This window comes from Zootoca vivipara, chromosome 2 (genome assembly GCF_965207765.1).
Source record: "Zootoca vivipara chromosome 2, rZooViv2.hap1.1, whole genome shotgun sequence".
NCBI lineage: Eukaryota > Metazoa > Chordata > Lepidosauria > Squamata > Lacertidae > Zootoca > Zootoca vivipara.
The window spans coordinates 93230022-93251384 of NC_142584.1; the positions used below are offsets into that span (position 1 = coordinate 93230022).

Genomic DNA, 21363 nt, shown 5'->3' on the forward strand with positions numbered 1-21363 from the left:
GCACTTCACCAAACTTCTGAAGTGGCAGATTTTCAGAAACCATGATGGCAAGAAATTTCCTAAAGAAGGAAGACAGTGGGGGGGGGGGTTCAGGTTCCAGGGCTGCTTCTGTTTGGGCACATAATGTGCAGGGTTTCATTCACTTATATTCTGTAGAGGGATTTTCACTAAAATCAATGATGACAAGGATCCTCAATTTTATATACAGTGGTACCTCGGTTTACAAACACAATTGGTTCCGGAAGTCTGTACAGTGGAACCTCGGTTTACAACTACCTCTGTTTATGAACGCCTCCGTTTACGAACGCTGCAGACCCGGAAGTGTTTACATCCGGGTTCCGCGGTGTAGGATGCGCAGATAGCGCATGTGCAGAAGCGATCAGTGCAGCGTGTGTGTGCGCAGAAGCTCTATCGGTGTTTCACGCACGCGCAGAAGCGTGCCTTCGGGGAGCGAATGCCTCCATTTACGAACGCCTCCCTGGAACAGATTGCGTTCGTAAACCAAGGTTCCACTGTAATCTATTCCAGACGGGTCCGTGGAGTACTCAACCTGAAGCATACTTAACCCGAGGTATGAGTGTAATTGGTTCCGGAAGTCCGTACTTAACCTGAAGCATACTTAACCTGAAGCGAACTTTCCCATTGAAAGTAATGGAAAGTGGATTAATCCGTTCCAGACAGGTGCATGGAGTACTTAAACTGAAAATAGTCAAACCGAGACATACTTTAACCAAGGTATGACTTACAGGGAATATTCAGAAAGTTAAGTACCATGAACCATACCTTTAACATGTGAATGTACCACTTAGAAATACTGTTTGTTTTGATATGTTTGTTTTTATTGATGTTTGGTTACAGTCTAACTCACCCTTTTTATAAATAAAGTCACTGACTCCCCCCCCCCAATATCTCACCTCTTAGGAAACCTAGGATAAATTCTCAGCTTGTGGCACAACAAGTTGCTCAGCAATATGCTACACCACCACCTCCTAAAAAGGAGAAGAAAGAGAAGGTGGAAAAGCAGGAAGAGAAAAAACCAGAAAAAGAAAAAGAAAAAGAAATTAGTCAAAGTGTTATAAAGAAGAGTACCAGCAAGAAGACCAAGTATGTTTCTGGACCTTCCCCCCCCCCCTCTCTGTATCCTCATGCAAATGATCTCATCAAATATGTATCCTTAATTCCTAGAAATGTACACTTTTGTTCTCTCAGCCTTGAAATCCCACTCAGATCCAGAGTACCTTTAATTTCCAGGCACATTTCCTCTGACGCTCAGATGATTTTATTCAGTCATTCTTCCCTTGCCCGTGTCACCACAATCTCTTGATTCACTTGACATGTTTTGTCCTTTTCCAGGGTAGGTGGAGAGGAAAGTATATTATTATCTTCTGTAACTGTAGCCTGTAGCTTTATTGACTAGTGGGAGAGTTGCATGCGTTCATTGCGTTGTGGCTGGGGGTGTGAAGGCGCACTCTGGCACAAGTTGTCAAAGTTTCAAAGTTGATATTATTACAGGATAAAGCCCTTTAGCATTTCTTCTTGTCTCCTTCTTTCAGGCCAAAGTCCGATATTGTGAAAGATCCCCCAAGTGAAGCAAACAGTATACAGTCTGGGAATATGACAACAAAGACCAGTGACTCAAATCATACCTCAAGGTAACTGTTTTAAAGTAAAGAACTGCATGATTATAGGCTTGCTGAATTAGCGTTTCTATTTGGAGTGGGAAAATATTTAGGTTCCATGCTACTGAATTGGGGGTGTGTGTGTGTAATTTTTCCTTGCAACCCATGCATTAGCTTACTTCCTTGAATTGTACCTCAAATTATTATTATTATTACTTTGCACTGCCATTTTCTGATAGTTGTGGCGTTATAATTAGGGATAACTTCAGCTCACCAATTCAGATACTGTATACTAGATTGTGGACACTGAATGTTGGGTCATTCTATAACTTGTGTGTGCTGGGACCTGCAGGTTGTCGGGCAGGCTAAAACCTATATACTGGTAATAGCAGTGTCCCTTTCACAAGATCACCCCCACAGTAGAGACTGCGGCCTTCTTTGCGAGGTCTGATTCCATTGCCCATCAATAGGGCTCTCATCAAAATGGGAAGGAAAGGGTAGTTCCTTTGAGGCTTGGGTGTCAGTACCCCAGAACAAAATGCACATGTGGAAGCCAAACACCATTCCTTCTTAAAAGAGCTGCCACAGGTGACTCGGAATGTCAATCCGTTTTTCAGTCCTTCCTTTGCCTTCTACCAAAGCCCCCCTCCCAACCCACTACTTATACTTACTATCATAATACCTGCTTTTTCCCAGAAAAAAATAAGAAAAATACCACAATGTCTAGTTTTCTTTTAATTGTTCTTGAATGCAGTTGAGAGCGGGGGGAATCTTTGCCGGAGAGAACAAGGTAGCAAATCCAGATTCTATGGCTACTTCTTTTTCTGGCAGTATTATGAGTTATCTTGTTAAGATAACATGTGAAATGACCATTAATGCCATCTAAATGTTGTTTCTTTCATTATAAAACATGCAGACAGAATATCTTCCAGACAGTTGTAGCACCTTAGCTGATGTGATTTGAACCATTTAAAGCTTTATTTCAGTTGGTAAATTGAGTTTTCCTTTCTCTGATTTGTTCTTTGGGTGGAGGGGCAACTACCGTCAAGTTTGCCTTTAATGGAAAGCTACTGTGTTGGCAGTTGTAGAGTAATAGGATGAAAATGTTTTTAGTGCTATGCAGCACTGGATATTCCTTTTTGTTTTAAATCCTTTAAAAACTGAGTAGCTCCCGCAAGAACTTCAAGCTCTACTCATCTAGAAACGGTATTTGCATTTTTTTCACAATATTTTGTTTCCTTGTTTAGGGTTGTGGCTACTACTTGATGGCATATTTTTAACTTTGACTTTTTAAATACCCTATGTGCTTAAAGTACACAAACAAGCAGGTAGCAAGCAAAATTACTGAGAGATGTTAAACCTAGATTTGAGCCATTCAAACCCTGACCTGAAATTCCTTTTCCTCTGCATGAGTAAAAGTAGGGCGCCACGAGGGTGTTCCTCAGCATGGTGCGTCATCAAGCATAAGCACATTGGAATTAGGAAAGATGGGCTGTGGAAAGATGTTATGTGGCGCTCTGCTTTATTAAAGCATCCCAGCCTGCCTAAAGTTATATGGCAGGGTGGGGAACATCCTACCTGCGAGTCAAATGTGGCTCGCCAGGCCTCATTTTGCCTGCTAGGCTGTTCGGGGCAAGCCACACCCACCTACAGGTGGCAAGTAAGAGTGGGTCTTGGCTAAAAGGGGCTTAGCAGACACTCCTAATTAGCAGCGTCTGCAAAGCCCCTTTTGCAGCACTTCCCAAGCATCCAACAACTAGCTGATTTCTGGGTGGTTTGCAAATGCTGTGCAAGGGGCTTTGCAAGCCCTATGCTTGATGCTTTGGTTTGCTTGGCAACCGGCTGAGTCCCACCAGTGGAAGCTCTGTGCAAGGACTTCTGCTTGAGCAGCAGGGCTTTCCCCCGGCACCCCATTGACTTGGGGTGGGCAGGTGAGAAGAACCTCCAGAGCAGGCCAGCAGAGAGGAGACAGAACTATTTCCATATGCATTTGCTTTATTGTTGGAGACTGTGGGTCTAGGAGATGGTTTTCTGTAGAGTTGAGAATTTCAGGAAGGGGGAAGCGACCACTTAGTTACCTTGGCACAAAAAGCAAGCTTTTGTTCCCTTGGCACTAGGAGATAGGCTTATTTGAAGATGACATATTTCCCCCATCATCTCAGTGACTTCTTTGTATTATTAATTTTATTATATAATAAGATACTCATTTTTGAATCACTTCCTATGAAGCACCTCAAAGCAATTTAGCAGTACAATAAAAAGAAATTTAGAGCAATTGCATATATAAAAACAATTTCAAATCCAATACAGATATGAACTGGGAATACTAAGAATTGATAAGGGTAAAAGGAGGTTCAGGGTCAATATCCTTATTGTTGCTGGCATAGTTAGATAAGGTACTCCAAACTGTGGGCTACTTGGAGTAGATACATTGAAATTCTTGGCCATGGGTTAGATCAATTAATTTCAAAGGGTCTACTCTGAGTAGAACTTGGTTGTATACAAACCCTCATTTGCAGATTAAAGTTTTGTGGTGCTGACTGTGTTCCTATGTGTAAGGATTATTGTCCACAACCCATACTTCCCAGCAGGAGATTGACCTCATATCTTTAGCTTAAATGGTCATATATTTAAATTAAGGTCTGGGTGTTGCAAAATCACCAAACTAGGAGAAGAGTCTGCATTGGACTAAATTTGGCATCCCTATAAAAATAACTCCTTTAAAACTGCTACTGGTTCTAGTTGTATTAACTCTTCTTACCTTGAGTCAGCTATTTAAGATTTGAACTCCTCCCAAATCTCCCCATAGAGTACATTTTTTAGCTGCTGCAAAGCAGCCACTCACGGTTTCTTAAGATCTTAATTACAGAAGTTAAAAATGCAGGACTGCCTTCAAATGAATCCACTTCTTTGTACTGTGTTGTTGTTACAGGATGAATGCACTGCAGCCACATGTAATGTAAGCGGATGCCTTATGAGTTGGCATGTTGATTGCATGATAGCGTGAACTTGCTAAGGTTCATGAGCTATAAACTGCCAACTTTCTATTTCTAGACAGGACAGAACTAACGATTTGCATGATGATTGTGAATTTTTCAAACCTTGTTTTCTCCAGGCATATTCAGAGGGGACTATTGAGCAATTTTCTACATGGCTTATTTGGGTTGCTTCTCTGTATAAATTCCCAGCAGGTGGAAAGGAATGCCAAGTTGTGCTGGTGCCTGTGGTGTTTGTAGCGGGAGAGATCCCCTTTGCAAATGACTTCACCACTCACAGGTGCTTTCTTGTGGTTTTGTATTGCAAAATCACGGCTTTGGGGCACTTTACAAGATAACAAATTCTAAGCACAGAATCCTTGTATTCCGGAAGGGAGCCGTGAGGCTTTCTTGATACCTAGATTGCTCTTGTCATATTTCCGTTCTTTCTGGCCAAGCTCCCAAAATTGATTCCCCAGCTATGTGTGCTCACTGGGGATTGAGCATGCTTTGGCAAGGCCTTTCTGGACTCATCATTTAGAGCAGGCATCCCCAAACCTCCGGCCCTCCAGATGTTTTGGACTACAATTCCCACCTTCCCCGACCACTGGTCCTGTTAGCTAGGGATCATGGGAGTTGTAGGCCAAAACATCTGGAGGGCCGCAGTTTGGGGATGCCTGATTTAGAGAGAGCAAAAGGTCAGGTGTTGAGTGGGAGGAGGGGCAGCAGTTGATTCGTTTAATGCATAGCCATTCATCAGTGGGCTGATACCTTTGCTGTCTTTAGACCTGTTCCTTGTAAGTTAGCTGAGAAAAAACAACACATTTTAACAGAAGGCTCATCTGTTGTCTATAATTGGTATTCTTTTTTACGATTATTCTTTATTATTTTTAAGGCCCAGACTGAAAAATGTGGACAGAAGTACCGCTCAGCAGCTGGCAGTCACAGTGGGAAACGTCACAGTAATTATCACAGACTTTAAAGAAAAGACTCGTTCCTCCTCCACATCTTCATCGACAGTGACCTCCAGTGCAGGATCAGAACAGCAGAATCAGAGCAGCTCAGGCTCAGAGAGCACAGACAAGGGCTCGTCCCGCTCCTCCACGCCAAAGGGCGACCTGTCCGTAGTCAACGATGAAACCTTCTGAGAATTGCACATGGAATTGTGGGGAACTCAATGAAATCAGGGTATGAAATTCTAATATTCCATCTGTCCACTAGGCTATGGTCCTGGGAAAGCTGCCAATGCCACTTTTTCTCTTCCTCTTCCTGTGCTTCAACGTACTTTATGGACACCGTCCCCTTAAACTGATGATACCAGGATTGTTTGAGAAGGCTATGGGGCATCTGGCCACCGATGAATTTCGCACCCTGACAATTACTTTTTGACACTTACGTATTCCATTGTTTTATATGATTTTCCTAACAATCATTTATAATTGGATGTGCTCCTGACTCTACTTTTTTATAAATCTGCTGTGCACAGTCCCCCCCTCCCCCATGAACATTGCAAGCTTTTTTTTGTTTGTTTTTGTTTTGGGTGAGGGGATGTGATGCAGGTGGGAAGGGAGGGCTGCAGGAGGATTTTTATTTATTTTATTCACAAACTACATCCTCTCATTCTTCTCCCCCACCCCCACCCCAGCATATCTTGTTGAGTTCAGTTCTCCCTATTCTTCCAGTTATACTGTGTACTATCAGTTTTGATATAAATTATATATAAATATATATATAAATAAATATATATATATATATAAATAAAAAATATATATAGGGTTATTTGAAACCAATACATGGAAACGCTGGTGCTTGGAAACACTGTGAAGTGAAACAATTTAAGATCTGGGACGGTGAGTGCCCTTTGGAAAGTGCTGAAACAAAACCGGAACCAGTTTTAGATTAACAGAGTGTTCCTGGAGGTTCAAATGGAGGTAGGACCTGGCTTTCTTCTTGTGCTTTGGCTGAAGAGTACTGGACAAAGATAGATGTCTATTTTCTTATTTTCTGTTCCTTTTTTAAAAATCCAAACGGTGCTCCAGGTAACTTGCATTCCCAGTAGGATGTCTACAAAACAATAAAATTCCAGCCTTTTCCTACAGTAGCGTACAAATTTTAAAAACTGCAGTCTACACTGTTTTCAGAATACCTAGTATTAATGTACATGATGGCTGCACATTAACGTTGCCTAGTTCTTGCATAACTGATCTCACTTTAACTGTTTCACAACTTTTTATCTAGCCATTGTCCAGATCTGTATCGGTTATGGGGGGTAACATTGAATATCTACGGGGCAGGGGATATCTGCTAGCATTTGTGATTTAAGGCAGCCAACAGCCTAATATTGAGGGTGCCACCCTTGCCCCTGCTATCATAACCAGGCCACTATGCCACACAGCTTATTCTCGATGCAAATATTTTATGTCTGACTCTGCTCTTTCATTTCTAATTAATTCATTGTGTATCCTGAGAGATCTCTTTTTAAAAACAACAACAACAGTCGTTGGGTTTATTGGTGTTTAAACATGTCTAGATAAAATAAACTGCTATGGGAGCTAAAGTTGAGAAGAACTTGCAATATTGGCAAGCTAGGAGCAGAATGGCCAAATAGCTTCTTATTCTTTCTAGAAAGGTTTTTCTGTGTGTAAGCTGCTTTCCAGTTTCAGATTGTGTTGCCGTTTTTTCCTTGCTCACATGTTACCCTGCTTAAAACACTAGAATGAAGTGATGGAACACTGTTTTAGAAAATTCATTGTGTGTGTGCTTTTTTAGGCGACCCGGAGTGCTTTGCTGTAATTTCAGTAGCCCCTTTTCCAATTATCAAAATGGATATCCGGTGGGCCACTTGGCAGAACTTGGTGCTAGAAAAATTGCTGTGCTAATTTCTTGCTTGAAATATATAAATTATTTCTGTTGTATAGAGTTGCATTTTTATCAGATTAGTTTTAAGTACCAACAAACACAAGCTCCTCTCATATCAATCTTAAAGTTTAACCTATGCTTAACTGAATAAAAGCCGCTCTGCTCAAAAGAGGTAAGATTAGCAGAGCAGTGCCTTTGCAGCTGCAGTTCAATTCTGAACATGGTGGGTTTCTCACTGTTCATATATCGAATTATTCTTTTTTGAACTCTTACTCTTAAAAGTATTTATTAAAAAGAAAAAAAGAAACAAGAACCAAAGGAAAACCAGATGATTCTCGTAAGCTCTGAAATACAATAGGTGTAGTTTTTAATAGTCCACATCGATCCACATTTTTTAGTATTGGTATGATATTGTAAAGACATTCCTTTTCCAAGTTTTCCTATTCCTTTAAAGGATCTCAGGGAGGTAAATTGGTCAGCCATAATTTATTTTTGGAGAAAGAAAAAATAATAATTTTTAAAGAGATGTTTTGAACTTAAGTCCCAGATGTGTGTATTTTGCACAGCTTTTTTAAAAATGAACAAACCAGAAAGAATTAGGCCTATATGCATTTGGCCCCTTCCCAGCATAAACCTGATCTATGGGCAATGGGAGTGCATCTTCAGTGGCTTCCTAGAATAAGGCCTTTGGAGTAGAAAAAAACTGTGTGTGTTGAATAAAATTGCTTAATATGGTGAGCACCACCCACCAAGTGCTGCTACTCCAGTCATTTTAGTGCGGCTTTTTGTGGGCCGTCATTCAAATAGTCCATAGCAGCAGGAGTTGGTGGGTTCTGCCTGGTGGAATATGCCCTTTAGGTTAGGTAACAAAAGCTTTAACAGTAACAAACTGCTTATTGGCTTACCAATTCAATTAAATCCTCTTTGGGTTTTCTTTAGTTTTCTCCCTTTTAAAAATAAAATAAAATAAAATAATGTGCCTCTGGCATATTAGCCTGTTAGAATAAAGTATGCAAATCTATCTTTGGCACAAGTGGTGTGACTGAAACTGCATTTGGCTGAAATTGTCAGCTTAAGCATTCAAACTTTTTTGGGGGCCGCATTTTTAGCTGTTGCGTTGCGAACTCTGCAACAGATAACAACAACCCCTCCCTTTTCTTTTAAAGAAAAGCATGTTTAAAAATGGAATTTCCTTCACTTTTCTGCATTTCAGTTAACCATACAGTAGTTTTGAGAGCATGTTTTTAAAATACTAGTGTAGAAGAAAGGCCAGAAACGCTTGGTAGCAAGTGGCACAGAAAGCAGGCGAGGACAAAGCACAGTGTTAACATTTGCAAGTTTCAATTTTTACACTTTATATATACACACAGACACACACACACACACACACACACACACACACACACACGTACGTGCACACCACACGCACAACAGCTTGCTTGGCTTGCTCAGTTTGAAATAGTCATGCAAAGAGAACAATTAGAATAAGAAGAAAACCAATTGGATAGACAGTTTTAATTGAAAATCTTTTGATTGTTAAAAAATCAGTTAGATTTAAAAATTGGGCAGTAGTTGTATTCATTGAGACACTTCCATCTGCCTTATCAGTACCATTTTCAGTCTACTTTTTTAAAAAAACGACAACAACCGTAAACGTAAATTATTGAAAATTTATTACTTGCTGACTATAATAACCTTTGCTTGTATGTAACCGAAAAAAAATGGTTTTAAGAGCCAACATTTAGAATATGACAATGGAGCTGAACAGTTTTTAATGCGCAAGCAGTTCTGTTCTTGTGTATGACTTGTAACCTTAATTTACTGTGTAAAGATGGTTACATTATTTCTTTAGCTTTGTTTGTTTGGAGACAAATAGAGAATGCTTGTTTAAGTATGTCAATACATAATTTTATCTTGTGGATTTTTACGTTAATGTATTATACGAGCTATATTTTTCATTTGCCCAGAAAGACAGCTTGTATAACGCTTTTGAAAGTTTTCTGCTCTGTAAAGTCTTTAGAGCTGACAGTCCTGTTAAGTTTGTTTAATCTTCATGCTAAAAGTGTCAATGGTGGTTTTGTGAACTGGTCAGAAAAATTCACAGGTCTTAAATGTTTTCGGAAAATTTATATTGGACACTGCTCTTTGTCTAGCAAATAAAAGATGTTAATATATTCCTGTTACCGGCATGTGCACGACTGTTATTAGAAGCCACTTTATCATTTTCCTGCTTTAAATAGAAATGTCTATTTATGAATTCTGCTTGTAGTTTTTTCACAAATAAAATAGTAACATTTAATTAAACCTGCATTTCTATTCTTTGGTGTTGAGGAAAGGACTAGTCAGTTTGCTGGGCTAGCATTTTTCTAGACCATGTTTGATTTTTGGTATTGCTTAATTGACTTTGTTTGCTTGCAAAAAAAGTGTATATTTATTGATATTTCAATTAAGCAAATCTGTGTAGACAGCTGATCTTGTTAGACTGGATCGTGTGTCATGCTTAGTGAAACTATGTTTTAGTGTGAACACATAAGCTTGTGAACTACTAGGGCAGGGGTAGGCAACCTAAGGCCCGTGGGCCGGATGCGGCCCAACCGTCTTCTAAATCTGGCCCGCGGATGGTCCAGGAATCAGCATGTTTTTACATGAGTAGAATGTGTGCTTTTATTAAAAATGCATCTCTGGGTTATTTACGGGGCATAGGAATTCGTTAATCCCCCCCCCCAAAAAATATAGTCCGGCCCACCACATGGTGTGAGGGACGGTGGACCGGCCCATGGCTGAAAAAGGTTGCTGACCCCTGTACTAGGGTGTAGAAGGTTTCCTGCACTGTACTGAATTAAGCCACAGCTGGGCTTAGTTTGCTGGATGATGGCTGTTATGCCAACCAAGGCTCATGGTTCTGCACTCTCCAGACTTACCACAAGTTGTGATGGAAGGATTATTTATGATTTTTGGCCCATTCTTAGTCTGGAAAGAGCTACACCATGAGCCCTGGTTCAGTCTTATTTGCTAAGCCAAGTGCGGCTTAGTATGATGCAATGGCAAAAGGACCCAGGAGAAGAGAAGCAAGATGGTTGTGCTCTCTGTCCTGTGAGTTCACATGTTTGTGCTAAGCCTTGGTTTAGCTTAGCCTGATGTCCAAACCAGGTGACTTTGTTTTTTGTACTTAATCCTACGAGTGACAGTCTGTCTTCAGAATCCCAAAGACAGTTAGATAGCTGATCAGGTCCAGTGCCAAGGGCCTTCTGGCGGTTCCCTCGCTACAAGAAGCTTAGGTTACAGGGAACAAGGCAGAGGGCCTTCTCGGTAGTGGCACCCGCCCTGTGGAACGCCCTCCCACCAGATGTCAAGGAGAAAAACAACTACCAGACTTTTAAGAGACATCTGAAGGCAGCCCTGTTTAGGGAAGCTTTTAATGTTTAATAGATCATTGTATTTTAATGTCTTGTTGGAAGCCGCCCAGAGTGGCTGGGGAAACCCAGCCAGATGGGCGGAGTATAAATAATAATTTATTATTATTATTATTATTATTATTATTAGAAACGTTTTAAGGTGGCATCATGATACACTGACAGTTTCGTTCTCTGAAATACTGCTTTGTGACCATGTAGTTCATCAGTTTGTTTGTTTTTAATTCTTTGTGCTTTTCTGGCTCTTTCAAGTAGTGGAAACGGGTTTAAAGAGCAGCAGTAAAAGGTAGCTTTAAACACTAGTGACTGGAAGAGCAAAGCCACATATTGGTTAGGCAAATTTTTCCTGCCCTTTAGTACCTGTCAAGGGTGGCAATTCAACCTTTCTGTTGAAAGGGAATTGCTATGTCTCCATTCAGTAATAGAGTTGTGTTATCTTTTCAGCAACCAGAGTTTGAGTGTGGGTATAGAGTACTAATATGATATATCTGAATCTGACATGCAATACAACTCTCCATGTCATGTGGCAAGTTTATGAAAGTGACCAGCAGCACAATCCTATACAAGTGTATCATAGAATTGTAGAGCTGGAAGGGGTTACAAGGGCCATCTAGCCCAGCTCCCTGCAGTGCAGCAATCTTTTGCCCAACGTGGGGCTCATGCTCTACTGACTGAGCTATCCCATTGAGGAACATGCTCCTATTTAAGAGGAATCACCCATAGTTCGGTCTTTCTATATGGGCTAAGGCAGGCATAGGCAAACTTGGCTCTCCAGAAGTTTTGGGACTACAATTCCCATCATCCCTGACCACTGGTCCTGTTAGCTAGAGATCATAGGAGATGTAGTCCCAAAACATCTGGAGGGCAGAGTTTGCCTATGCCTGGGCTAAGGTAACCAGTTACATGTAAATTACTGCTGGGTAAAAATGGTTGTCTGAATCCAACCTGAACCTGCTTTTTTATAGAGAAAAGCCACGGAACCAGGGCTGCTCTCCCAGGCTACATAACCCAGGCAGACTTTAATCATTACAACTGGTTATCAAGTGTGACTTTGAGTCAGGAGCAAGGAGCCAATGTTAACTAATTAGTCTTTGCCTCATTTATAGGAAAGGACAATTGTCAAAAAGTTCACAATCTGTTATAAAGCTTCAGCTGATAATATCCATAAAACTACTAACTCAAGATTCTACAGTGGGTGAGAACCAGCGTACATAGAAATTGCTTCAAAGAGCTGTAGAGGCAATGCTTAAAGGAGCAGTGTAAGCCATTACATGCTTTAATCTCAGTTGGAAGCTTGTCAAAATTTGTGCCAAGAATAAGGAGCTAGCTATTCCTCTAGGGAGCCCAAAGCACATGTTAGACACATCCTGGAACACGCCTTACACAGATGACAGGAAAGAAAGGGAACAATTTGTATTAAATGAGCAAGATCTTAGTAATACGTTTTTTCTTGAGATCATAGGTTCTCGCAAACTTTTATTGCACACATGGTAACTCCCACCTGGCTTTGTTATACAGTGGTACCTCGGGTTAAGAACTTAATTCGTTCTGGAGGTCCGTTTTTAACCTGAAACTGTTCATAACCTGAGGTACCACTTTAGCTAATGGGGCCTCCTGCTGCCACCACGCGATTTCTGTTCTCATTCTGAAGCAAAGTTCTTAACCCGAGGTACTATTTCTGGGTTAGCAGAGTCTGTAACCTGAAGTGTCTGTAACCTGAAGCGTCTGTAACCCGAGGTACCACTGTATATTTTTTAGCTGGGAAGCAATGGCAGGCAAAGTGACTTCTAGATGAAAGTTATTGCTCCCATTGCAGCAAATGTGTGTTCATATTTGTGTGTCACATGGACTGCCTAGAAAGGGATAGGAAACCTATGGCCCTCCAGATGTTACAGTTCCCATCATCCTTCACAGTTCGCCTTGCTGACTGGGACTGATTGGAGTTGGAGTCCAGCAGCATTCGGAGAGCCAGAGGTTCCCCACTCCCAGTCTAGCTTCTTAGTGGAAGATTGGTTTCTGTAGGAACTGCAGGCTTTGGAATTGCTCTCCAAACTAAGAGGGTCACAACCCCAGTTATTCTCTGTGACTTCATAACTGTGTGTATATGCAATGTTTTGCCTTTCCAACCCTACAGACATATTTTTGGGGCAGGGCACTAAAATAGCCAGTTTTCTAAAATTATTGCCCCATAAATTCTTCTAAATGGAACAATTCTAACTAGTCCTACAATCCCTTCAAAAATGGGCAACTACATTTTGGATGAACTTGGTGATTTTGATTACGGTATCTGTTGATATTTACAGATCTCCTATATGTCCATTAAAGTTAGGTATTGAAAATTGTGTGGATGGGCTGTGACCCACAGAGTCACCATAGATTTCCAGTTTAGCTTCTTGCCGTGAACAACTTGCTCGTCTGTTCATTCAAAGGATTATAAATGCAGCCCCCAACTGTATTTTGAAGAAGCATGCCCATAGATTTCCTGAAAATGAAAACACTCCCAAGAGATGCTTAACAAAATGATCCGGTCAGCATAGCCAAGGAACAGAAAATCCTGATCATTCTGCAAGTGCCATGCTTGCTTGGCCTTCATTTCCTCCTGCAGGCAGGTGAGTCACAAATATCTGAAGCGTGTAATGTGACAGATTTCACTAAAGTACTATGAAATTCCCTGTGTAATACACATTTGTGTGCCACACAACCGGTAGCATTTGGGAAGTATTAATTGGCTGCAGCTACCGGAGCTGGCTGGGATGTTGAGACAGGAAAACTGCAAACTCGTGGAATCCCAAGTTTACGCCAGACAAAGCTAGAAGGCAAAAAAAGTGGTTAGTTTTTTATTTGACTTTGAAAATGCAGTTCATTCTGAAGAAAAGTTCCTGTTACAGAGCTGAAAATGCCCATACCCTTATTGAAGGGTGGGGTTAATTTAAAATGTGTTGCTGTTGTTCCATGTTCTTCACATTGCCTACTGAGAGAGATGGTTGTGCGGTCAACCATTTTAATTCCTTTAGAGGAGTGCACTCAATTGGCTCCATGTAAACGTGGCTGAAACAACTTCCCTTCTTAATTTTACAACTGTCCAATGCTGGGGGTGGGAGAAATATCTGTATTGCACTGCACGTAACAGTGAAGTTTGTAACCTCTGTTCACTGAGCTGGGGTGACGGCGGAAGGATGTTCACAAACATTTCAATGACTCGGATAAGGAATGTTTGACAACGGCTCCTTCACAGAAGCTAGATTGCCATTTATCTGAGCCCTAGGGACAGAAGTAGCATTGTGGGGAGGGGATGCCAAGGAAGAAATCTGAGAGAGAGAGAGAACGCTGATATATTGATGCTAGAAGCCTCAGAACCAAGATGGGTGAGCAGGAGTACCTGGTTTTAAAGGGAGCAAAACTTCCAGACACCCTTGGGATTTCAGGAAACAAGTACTTTGTAGAGTCACGAAGAAAAGCAAGATAAGTAAATCGCTCCAAAAGTTTGCAAGAGTTACAGGAATAGGCTTATGAAGAAAGTAGAAAGGTAGAAGAGGTTTTCAGGACTGAGACTCTGTGCCAGTGGAGCTGCTATCAAGTTTAAACTGGCTGTGCTGGTGTGCCTTAAAAGTTATATAGCATTCGATGGGGTTCTGACCATTGTAGCACCTGCTTTCTCTCCAACACTGGAATCCAACACTAAAGAAACCATGAGTAAAGAAGTGGTGTTTAGCTGCGTTTAAGCACCTGTAAGCAATCCCAGTGTTTTTTTTCTATAGCTGTTTTTAGCACTTCATTTCTACTTACCCCACTGTAAGTATCATTTTGCCTTACTTGTTTTCATGGGCAAGTTGAATAACTTAAGGCGAATGGTGTTCTGCTGTTTTTCCGTACGTTTTTCCATTTTCTGCTGGCATTGTTTCCTGTAAAGAGGTGCGTAGCCTCTGTCGCTGTTTTATTCCTAAACACCAAGGGAAGGACATAAGGAGAGCCTGCTGGATCAGGCCAGTGACCCACCTAGTCCTGCACTCTGAGCTCATAAGGCACTGTGGAAGTCAAGACAGCAGAACTCTGCTGAAAGGGCGCAGACAACTGAGGGTCTTTACAAACTCTGTTCAGGGGGCCATGCCAAACGTCTGTTCATTTCAGGGATGTTTTGCGCAAAACATAACCCCACAGGACTGTGCTTGGATGTTGTAATCCAAGAACTGGTCATCTGACTTGTAGAACTTGAAAGAGGAGTCACTGTCAAGATGGCAACATGCCCCTCCCCCCAAAAAAACCCATTTGGATTTCAGAATAATTGGGAGCAGATAAGATTTCATCCCACCCTTGGCTGAATGAGAGAATGTGGGAGAGTTGGAGGTGGTTGGCCCCCATGATAGGAAAGGGAAGCTGTGAAAAGGCCATGGTCTCATGTTCTGCGTTGTTGGGGAGTTACATTGTTCCTTATTTCACAATTATGTACCTGAACTGTAAAACAAGATTTAAAAAAAGCAGTTTCCTGGCAAGTGCAATTCTTTAAATCCGGGGCCAGCAAATCTTCTTAGCAGCGGGGCGGTCCACTGTCCCTCAGATCTTGTGGCGGGCTGGAGAAGTGACACGGGGGGAGGGGGCAAGTAGTCCTCTCCAGCCCCAGCCACTGCGTTTACCTTCCCAGGGGCTGCCACCACCGCCGCTGCCGCTGCTGCTGCTGCTTGTGCGTAGGCAGAACAAGCTTGTCCGCTCCGCTCTCTGGCCCACAGGAGCACCAGGGATGGGGACAGGAGGAAGAGGCTGAGTGGCAACTGCTCTGCCGGCGACGGGAGGAAGAGGCCAAGCGGTGGCAGCTCTGCCAATCAAACGCTGCATCTGCTTTACCTCAACACAGTGTGGGGACGTCTCTGCCAATCAGACACCGCTGAGGTAAACCAGGTGTGGCATTTGAGTGGCAGAGCCGCCGTCGCTCAGCCTCTTCCTCCCGTTGCCATCGCCGGAAGTCTCAGCTTCGCGGCGGATTCCGGCTTCGCGGTGTGGCCAGATTTAGGACCCAGGTGGGCCTGATCCGGCCCCGGGGGCAGTAGTTTGCCGACCCCTGCTTTAAATGGTGGTAAGAGATTGCCAGAACTGCTTCTCTAGATGGGGTTGGTTATGCTCAATCTGGAGGCATGAAGCTGACATTTTGTGAGCTGCAGCTCTGAAGGAAGCTTGTGAGACCTGGTTTCTTTTTCACCTGGCCGTTACCTGCAGCCATAGCATTGGTGTGCTCATCGTTCCAGTTCAGCATGCTCTGCCAATGGACTCTTCTGATGTCACCCAGTTGGCATCAATGCTAGTTTAGTGTGGTCTCCTCACACGCCACTCATGTAATGTGTGAAGCCTAATGCTAGTACAGGAAAGGCTTCTTACTTGGCTACTCACACAAGCATAATCCCAGGTCCCACTGAGTGAATAATTTGTGGGTTGGTTGGATCCAGAACTTCCTTCAGAAGAGAGAACTTAGGCACTTGTTTGCATGAAAAGGTTACACTTCTTCATTTGTAACTGAACTGTAAAACAAGATTTTAAAAAAGCAGTTTCCTGGCAAGTGCAATTCTTTAAATCCGGGGTCGGCAGAAGTACTGTTTTGGGGGGACAGGGGGCGGGCGGGTGTGGGGGACTCCCTGGTCCTGAATGGGATAACTGCCCTTGAAGGACCAGGTGCGCAGCCTGGGAGTCATTTTGGACTCACAGCTGTCTATGGAGGCGCAGGTTAATTCTGTGTCCAGGGCGGCTGCCTACCAGCTCCATCTGGTACGCAGGCTGAGACCCTACCTGCCTGCAGACTGTCTCGCCAGAGTGGTGCATGCTCTAGTTATCTCCCGCTTGGACTACTGCAATGCGCTCTACGTGGGGCTACCTTTGAAGGTGACCCGGAAACTACAACTAACCCAGAATGCGGCAGCTAGACTGGTGACTTTGAGCGGCCGCTGAGACCACATAACACCGGTCCTAAGAGACCTACATTGGCTCCCAGTACATTTCCGAGCACAATTCAAAGTGTTGGTGCTGACCTTTAAAGCCCTAAACGGCCTCGGTCCTATATACCTGAAGGAGCGTCTCCACCCCCATTGTTCAACCCGGACACTGAGATCCAGCGCCAAGAGCCTTCTGGCGGTTCCCTCACTGCGAGAAGCAAAGCTACAGGAAACCAGGCAGAGGGCCTTCTCGGTGGTGGCGCCCGCCCTGTGGAACGCCCTTCCATCGGAGGTCAGGGAGATGAACAACTACCTGACATTTAGAAAACACCTAAAGGCAGCCCTGTTTAGGGAAGTTTTTAATCTGTGATATTTTAATGTATTTTTATATTTGTTGGAAGCCGCCCAGAGTGGCCGGGGAAACCCAGCCAGATGGGCGGGGTATAAATAATAAATAATAATAATAATATACATTGTGATCCTGTCCTTGTCTACTGAGAAGCAAGTCCCACTGCGTTCAAGGGGGTTTATTCTTAGGTAAGTGGGTTATGAGAATGCTGCTCAAATTGCCTGTTTTATGAATGCAGCTGGTGGGACATGCCATTAGCCAACGTCTAAAGAGCTGTTGCACATGCTCACAGCTGGGTGTGTGGATGAGGAAGTTTGTTTGTTAACAGAGCCTGGAGCTGTGTTTGTACCAGCTCCTTGTTGCAATATTTCTTTCATCAGCTCTTCCTCAGGTGAGGCCCTCACATAGCATGGGGTGTTGCCATATTGAAGCATTGTTGAAACAAACAAAAAGTCACGTGTTTTCAAAGTTCACTGAACAGCTGTTTCTGTTCCTGATCTCTATCAGGAAGAGAGTACAAGGCCTTTGCATTTTACTAAACTGCATTTGCAAAGAGACTTCTGCTCCAGGGAGTGACCATTGCCACATTTAGTATTGGGCTGTCAGCAGTGCTGCCCCCCCCCAATAAAAATAGCTTTAAAAGCTCAACAACTTGGTCAAAAAAATAGAGAAAAGCTCAACTTTTCTGTATGGATCTTCACTTTGAAATATGGCAACCCTAGTTAAGAAGGGATAATAGGGGCCAACTCCTAGGGGCTGGGATCCTTTTGTGGGGGGCCCTAAAATGTTTGAGGGGGTCAGGGCCTCCTAAAGTTGATGGGCACTGCCATTCAAATGGTTTCCATGTGTCTTGTGGTCGATTATGTGGGATGGCGCTTACTCGAGCTCCCCCAATATTTTATCTAATTTGGCATCCCTGGAAGGGATGGTCCCATTTTGTCCTTTCAACACTTTAAATCTGGCAGGACTGAATTATATTAAACTGCCCAAGGTCACATACTGAGCATCATGGCTGCGGAGAGATTTGGACTCATACTCTTCAGTTCCAATACTGATCATCTGTTTATACACAGGGTTAGTCATACAGTGGTACCTCAGTTTACAAACACAATTGGTTCCGGAGGTCTGTACTTAACCTGAAGCATACTTAACCTGAAGCGAACTTTCCCATTGAAAGTAATGGAAAGTGGATTAATCCATTCCAGACAGGTCCGCGGAGTACTTAAACTGAAAATACTCAAACCGAGGCGTACTTAAACTGAGGTATGACTGTATTTGTTCATTCCATGCATGTAAAATTCAATGTGCATACATGTATGCAACGGCTGCGGCAAGGACTTTACTAGCCCCCAAATGGAAATTACAGGAGATACCGACGATTGAGGAGTGGCAAACGAAGATGATGGACTATGCTGAACTGGCAAAGCTGACCTGCGGGATCCGAAATCAGGGCGAGACAAAGTTCCAGAGAGAATGGAGTAAATTTATTGATTATATAGGTAGTAACTGTAGAGGTTTGAAGACACTTGCGGGATTGAAATAAATCCTACGATGTGAACTTGATGTATAATAAGGAACTGTGATACTCAGATTGAGATACAAAGCTAAATGGCGGGAGGGAGGGAAGTCACAAGCTCGGCAGAGCGAATGGGATTGAGAAGGATGAATATATGTTTGAATGTAATTTGTTTTGTTTATTTGGAAATTTTAATAAAAATTATTATAGAGGAAAAGTAAAATTCAATGTGCAGCCCTGTACCCAAAAAAACGAATTTGGGATCCTTGCAGTTATGGAAGATGTACAGTCCAAATTATGCAAAACCTCACACACGGGGGGCTCCGAAGAAAGCAGGAGAATAGTGCATATCTTTGCAAGTGTGCACCATTTATTGGGATTGTGGGACCTGTGTTTTTCTTGGCGAAGAGTTCAGGTTTTGAAGGTTCATTTTGCACAGAGTATTATGGCTGCTGCCTTACCATTTCTTTGCTGGCAACCCGCCTAGGGGGTATTGATTGATGTTTCGCCAGTGGGAGATAATGAGAAGGAGGTTGCCCCTTGATAAGTGGGGAATCTCGCTCAAGTGTTTGGAATGAGAGACCCTTCAGAGCCTTGAAAGGATAACACTCCTCCAGCTGAGAGGAGGAAGCTAGAGTGAAATGGCAAAGAGGAGTTGTAAGAAAAGAAAGAAAGAAAGGGAGGGAGGGAGGGTGCGTGTGTGCGTGCGTGCGTGCGTGCACTAAGGCTGTATACACACCATGGATTTAAAGCACATGACTTCCCCCCATTAATCCTGCAGCCAACCCCTCACAAAGCTGCAGTTCCCAGCATCCTAACAAACTACTTTCAAGGATTCTTTAGAAGACATGCTTTTAATGTATGTTGTACATGCAGCCTCAGGGTTTACAGCTACAATGAAGTAGAACAGGCATCCCCAAACTCTGCTCTCCAGATGTTTTGGGACTACAATTCCCATCATCCCTGACCACTGGTCCTGTTAGCTAGGGATGATGGGAGTTGTAGTCCAAAAACAGCTGGAGGGCCGAGTTTGGGGGTGCCTGAAGTAGAACTTGGGGAGTAGTCCAATAGGACAGCTAGGTTCTTACAAGACTCGGGGCACAGATCCATGACACAAAGATTTCTTTGCAATGAGCCATCCTGGCTACTCCCACCATTTAGTGTTTTCAACCATTAAGTGAAGTGAGAGCTGTGATTGATAAGTGATAGCAATAAGAACCCCTGGTGTATATATAACTTTGACGAACACAATAATATCGATGGGGCTCACTGCAGAAAGTCAGATGCTCTGATGCCTCATTCATTATTTGCTGCTGGATTCCATTCATTCCATGGAAAACCCACATGTTACTATGAATTTGCAAGCAAGGAGCAGAGTTGGAGTCTAAAATGTGCTTTGTGTGAAACAAGGATAGGCTTTAGAAATAACTGCTGTGCTGTGCTTGCCAATCCAAAGGGTGGGTTTCATAGTCATAGAGATGTCAAGTGTGATGGGTGCCTGACATGCATGCTGTGACAATAATGTAATTTGCAGACATTGGAGTACAATAGCAAGGAAAGTGGGGAATTACTGATGTGAAATGTTCGTGTTAGCAAATGATCCTGAAATTGTGGCATTTGGGGAAAGAAAAAGATAGGCAGGTAAGACACAGATAGCAAGATTACGATCGGCAAAGCATGCTCTTTTCTGGATGCTTAAAAAAACATTTCTATGGCTGTATGTAGAGCATCAATCTTAGTTTTATTACAATTGAGTGTGGGTGGGATCCTTACAGCATGGGAGTGAACCGCAGTAGTCCCACGTTGACCGATTGGTAGTAGAGAAAATCCTGGGCACCTAGGTTTGCTGTTAAGGTTCTATTTGTTTCTTTCCTACCTAGAACAAAATATTAACATGTTTAGCCAAAAAAAATCACAATCCACAAATGTAGATCTTTTAAATATGGAAGCAGGCTCAGAAACAGTTCTAACAGCACAGGTTTTCTTTCCCCACAGGTTTGCCTGTTAACCCACAAACTTCCACACTCATTAAGTGACCGTTAAAACACAAATACCAAATGGCAGTAATTACTATATCATTTGGAAGATCTGGGTTTTATTTTCATCAGCGACAATAGCAAAGCTGTTGCTCTGAATTATTTTTCGCCCTTCCAAAAAAAGATCCAGGCACCGCACATGGATACCTCTGATATCAAACAAAAAGGAAAAGGAGTTCGGGGTCCTTAAATTGTTGCATTTCTTGTGTCCGAAAACAAAATGAAAATTCTTCACGTACTAGAATGTGCATCCAGTTCAGAATGGTTCTGTTCTGGATTCTGGCTGTCATAGAAAAACATCCAGACATTCTTATGAGGAAAAAAGATCTGGTTCAGCCTCAGCAGGAAACGGGATCCCCAGGACCTGTTGAAGTATATTATAATGGTGAATGTTGTCAGTAGCCTACAGCACTACAGAGCACTATCAGCTTCTCTGTGATAATGTGTTTTGTGTGCATTGCTTTGCCAAAAGGGGGGAGGGGCTGGAGTGAGCCTATCTTTTCTCTTATGTTCAGGCCACAGAAGAAAACAGGAAATTATCTTAACCAGCAAAAGGAGTTCTCTTGTGCTGGAGGGCTTTTTCGATGGCGCGTTTAGCACTCCTCTGGTGCTAGATAAGCATTAAGCAATAGTCGGGGATTCTTCACTTCTGTTATGCATGGGAGGTTTCAAAGCCCCACG

General features: G+C 42.7%; 1 protein-coding gene across 1 annotated transcript in view; it reads left to right on the plus strand.

Moving 5' to 3' along the window:
• The window catches only part of RYBP (RING1 and YY1 binding protein), a 48146-nt gene extending 38389 nt beyond the window's left edge, over positions 1-9757 (plus strand). Inside the window, exons 3-5 of the mRNA XM_035106631.3 lie at positions 922-1104; positions 1554-1652; positions 5490-9757. Coding sequence (XP_034962522.1) covers positions 922-1104; positions 1554-1652; positions 5490-5742 — 535 coding nt within the window. The 3' untranslated portion in view covers positions 5743-9757. The remainder of the gene's footprint in view (positions 1-921; positions 1105-1553; positions 1653-5489) is intronic.
• Positions 9758-21363: the final 11606 nt, after the last annotated feature.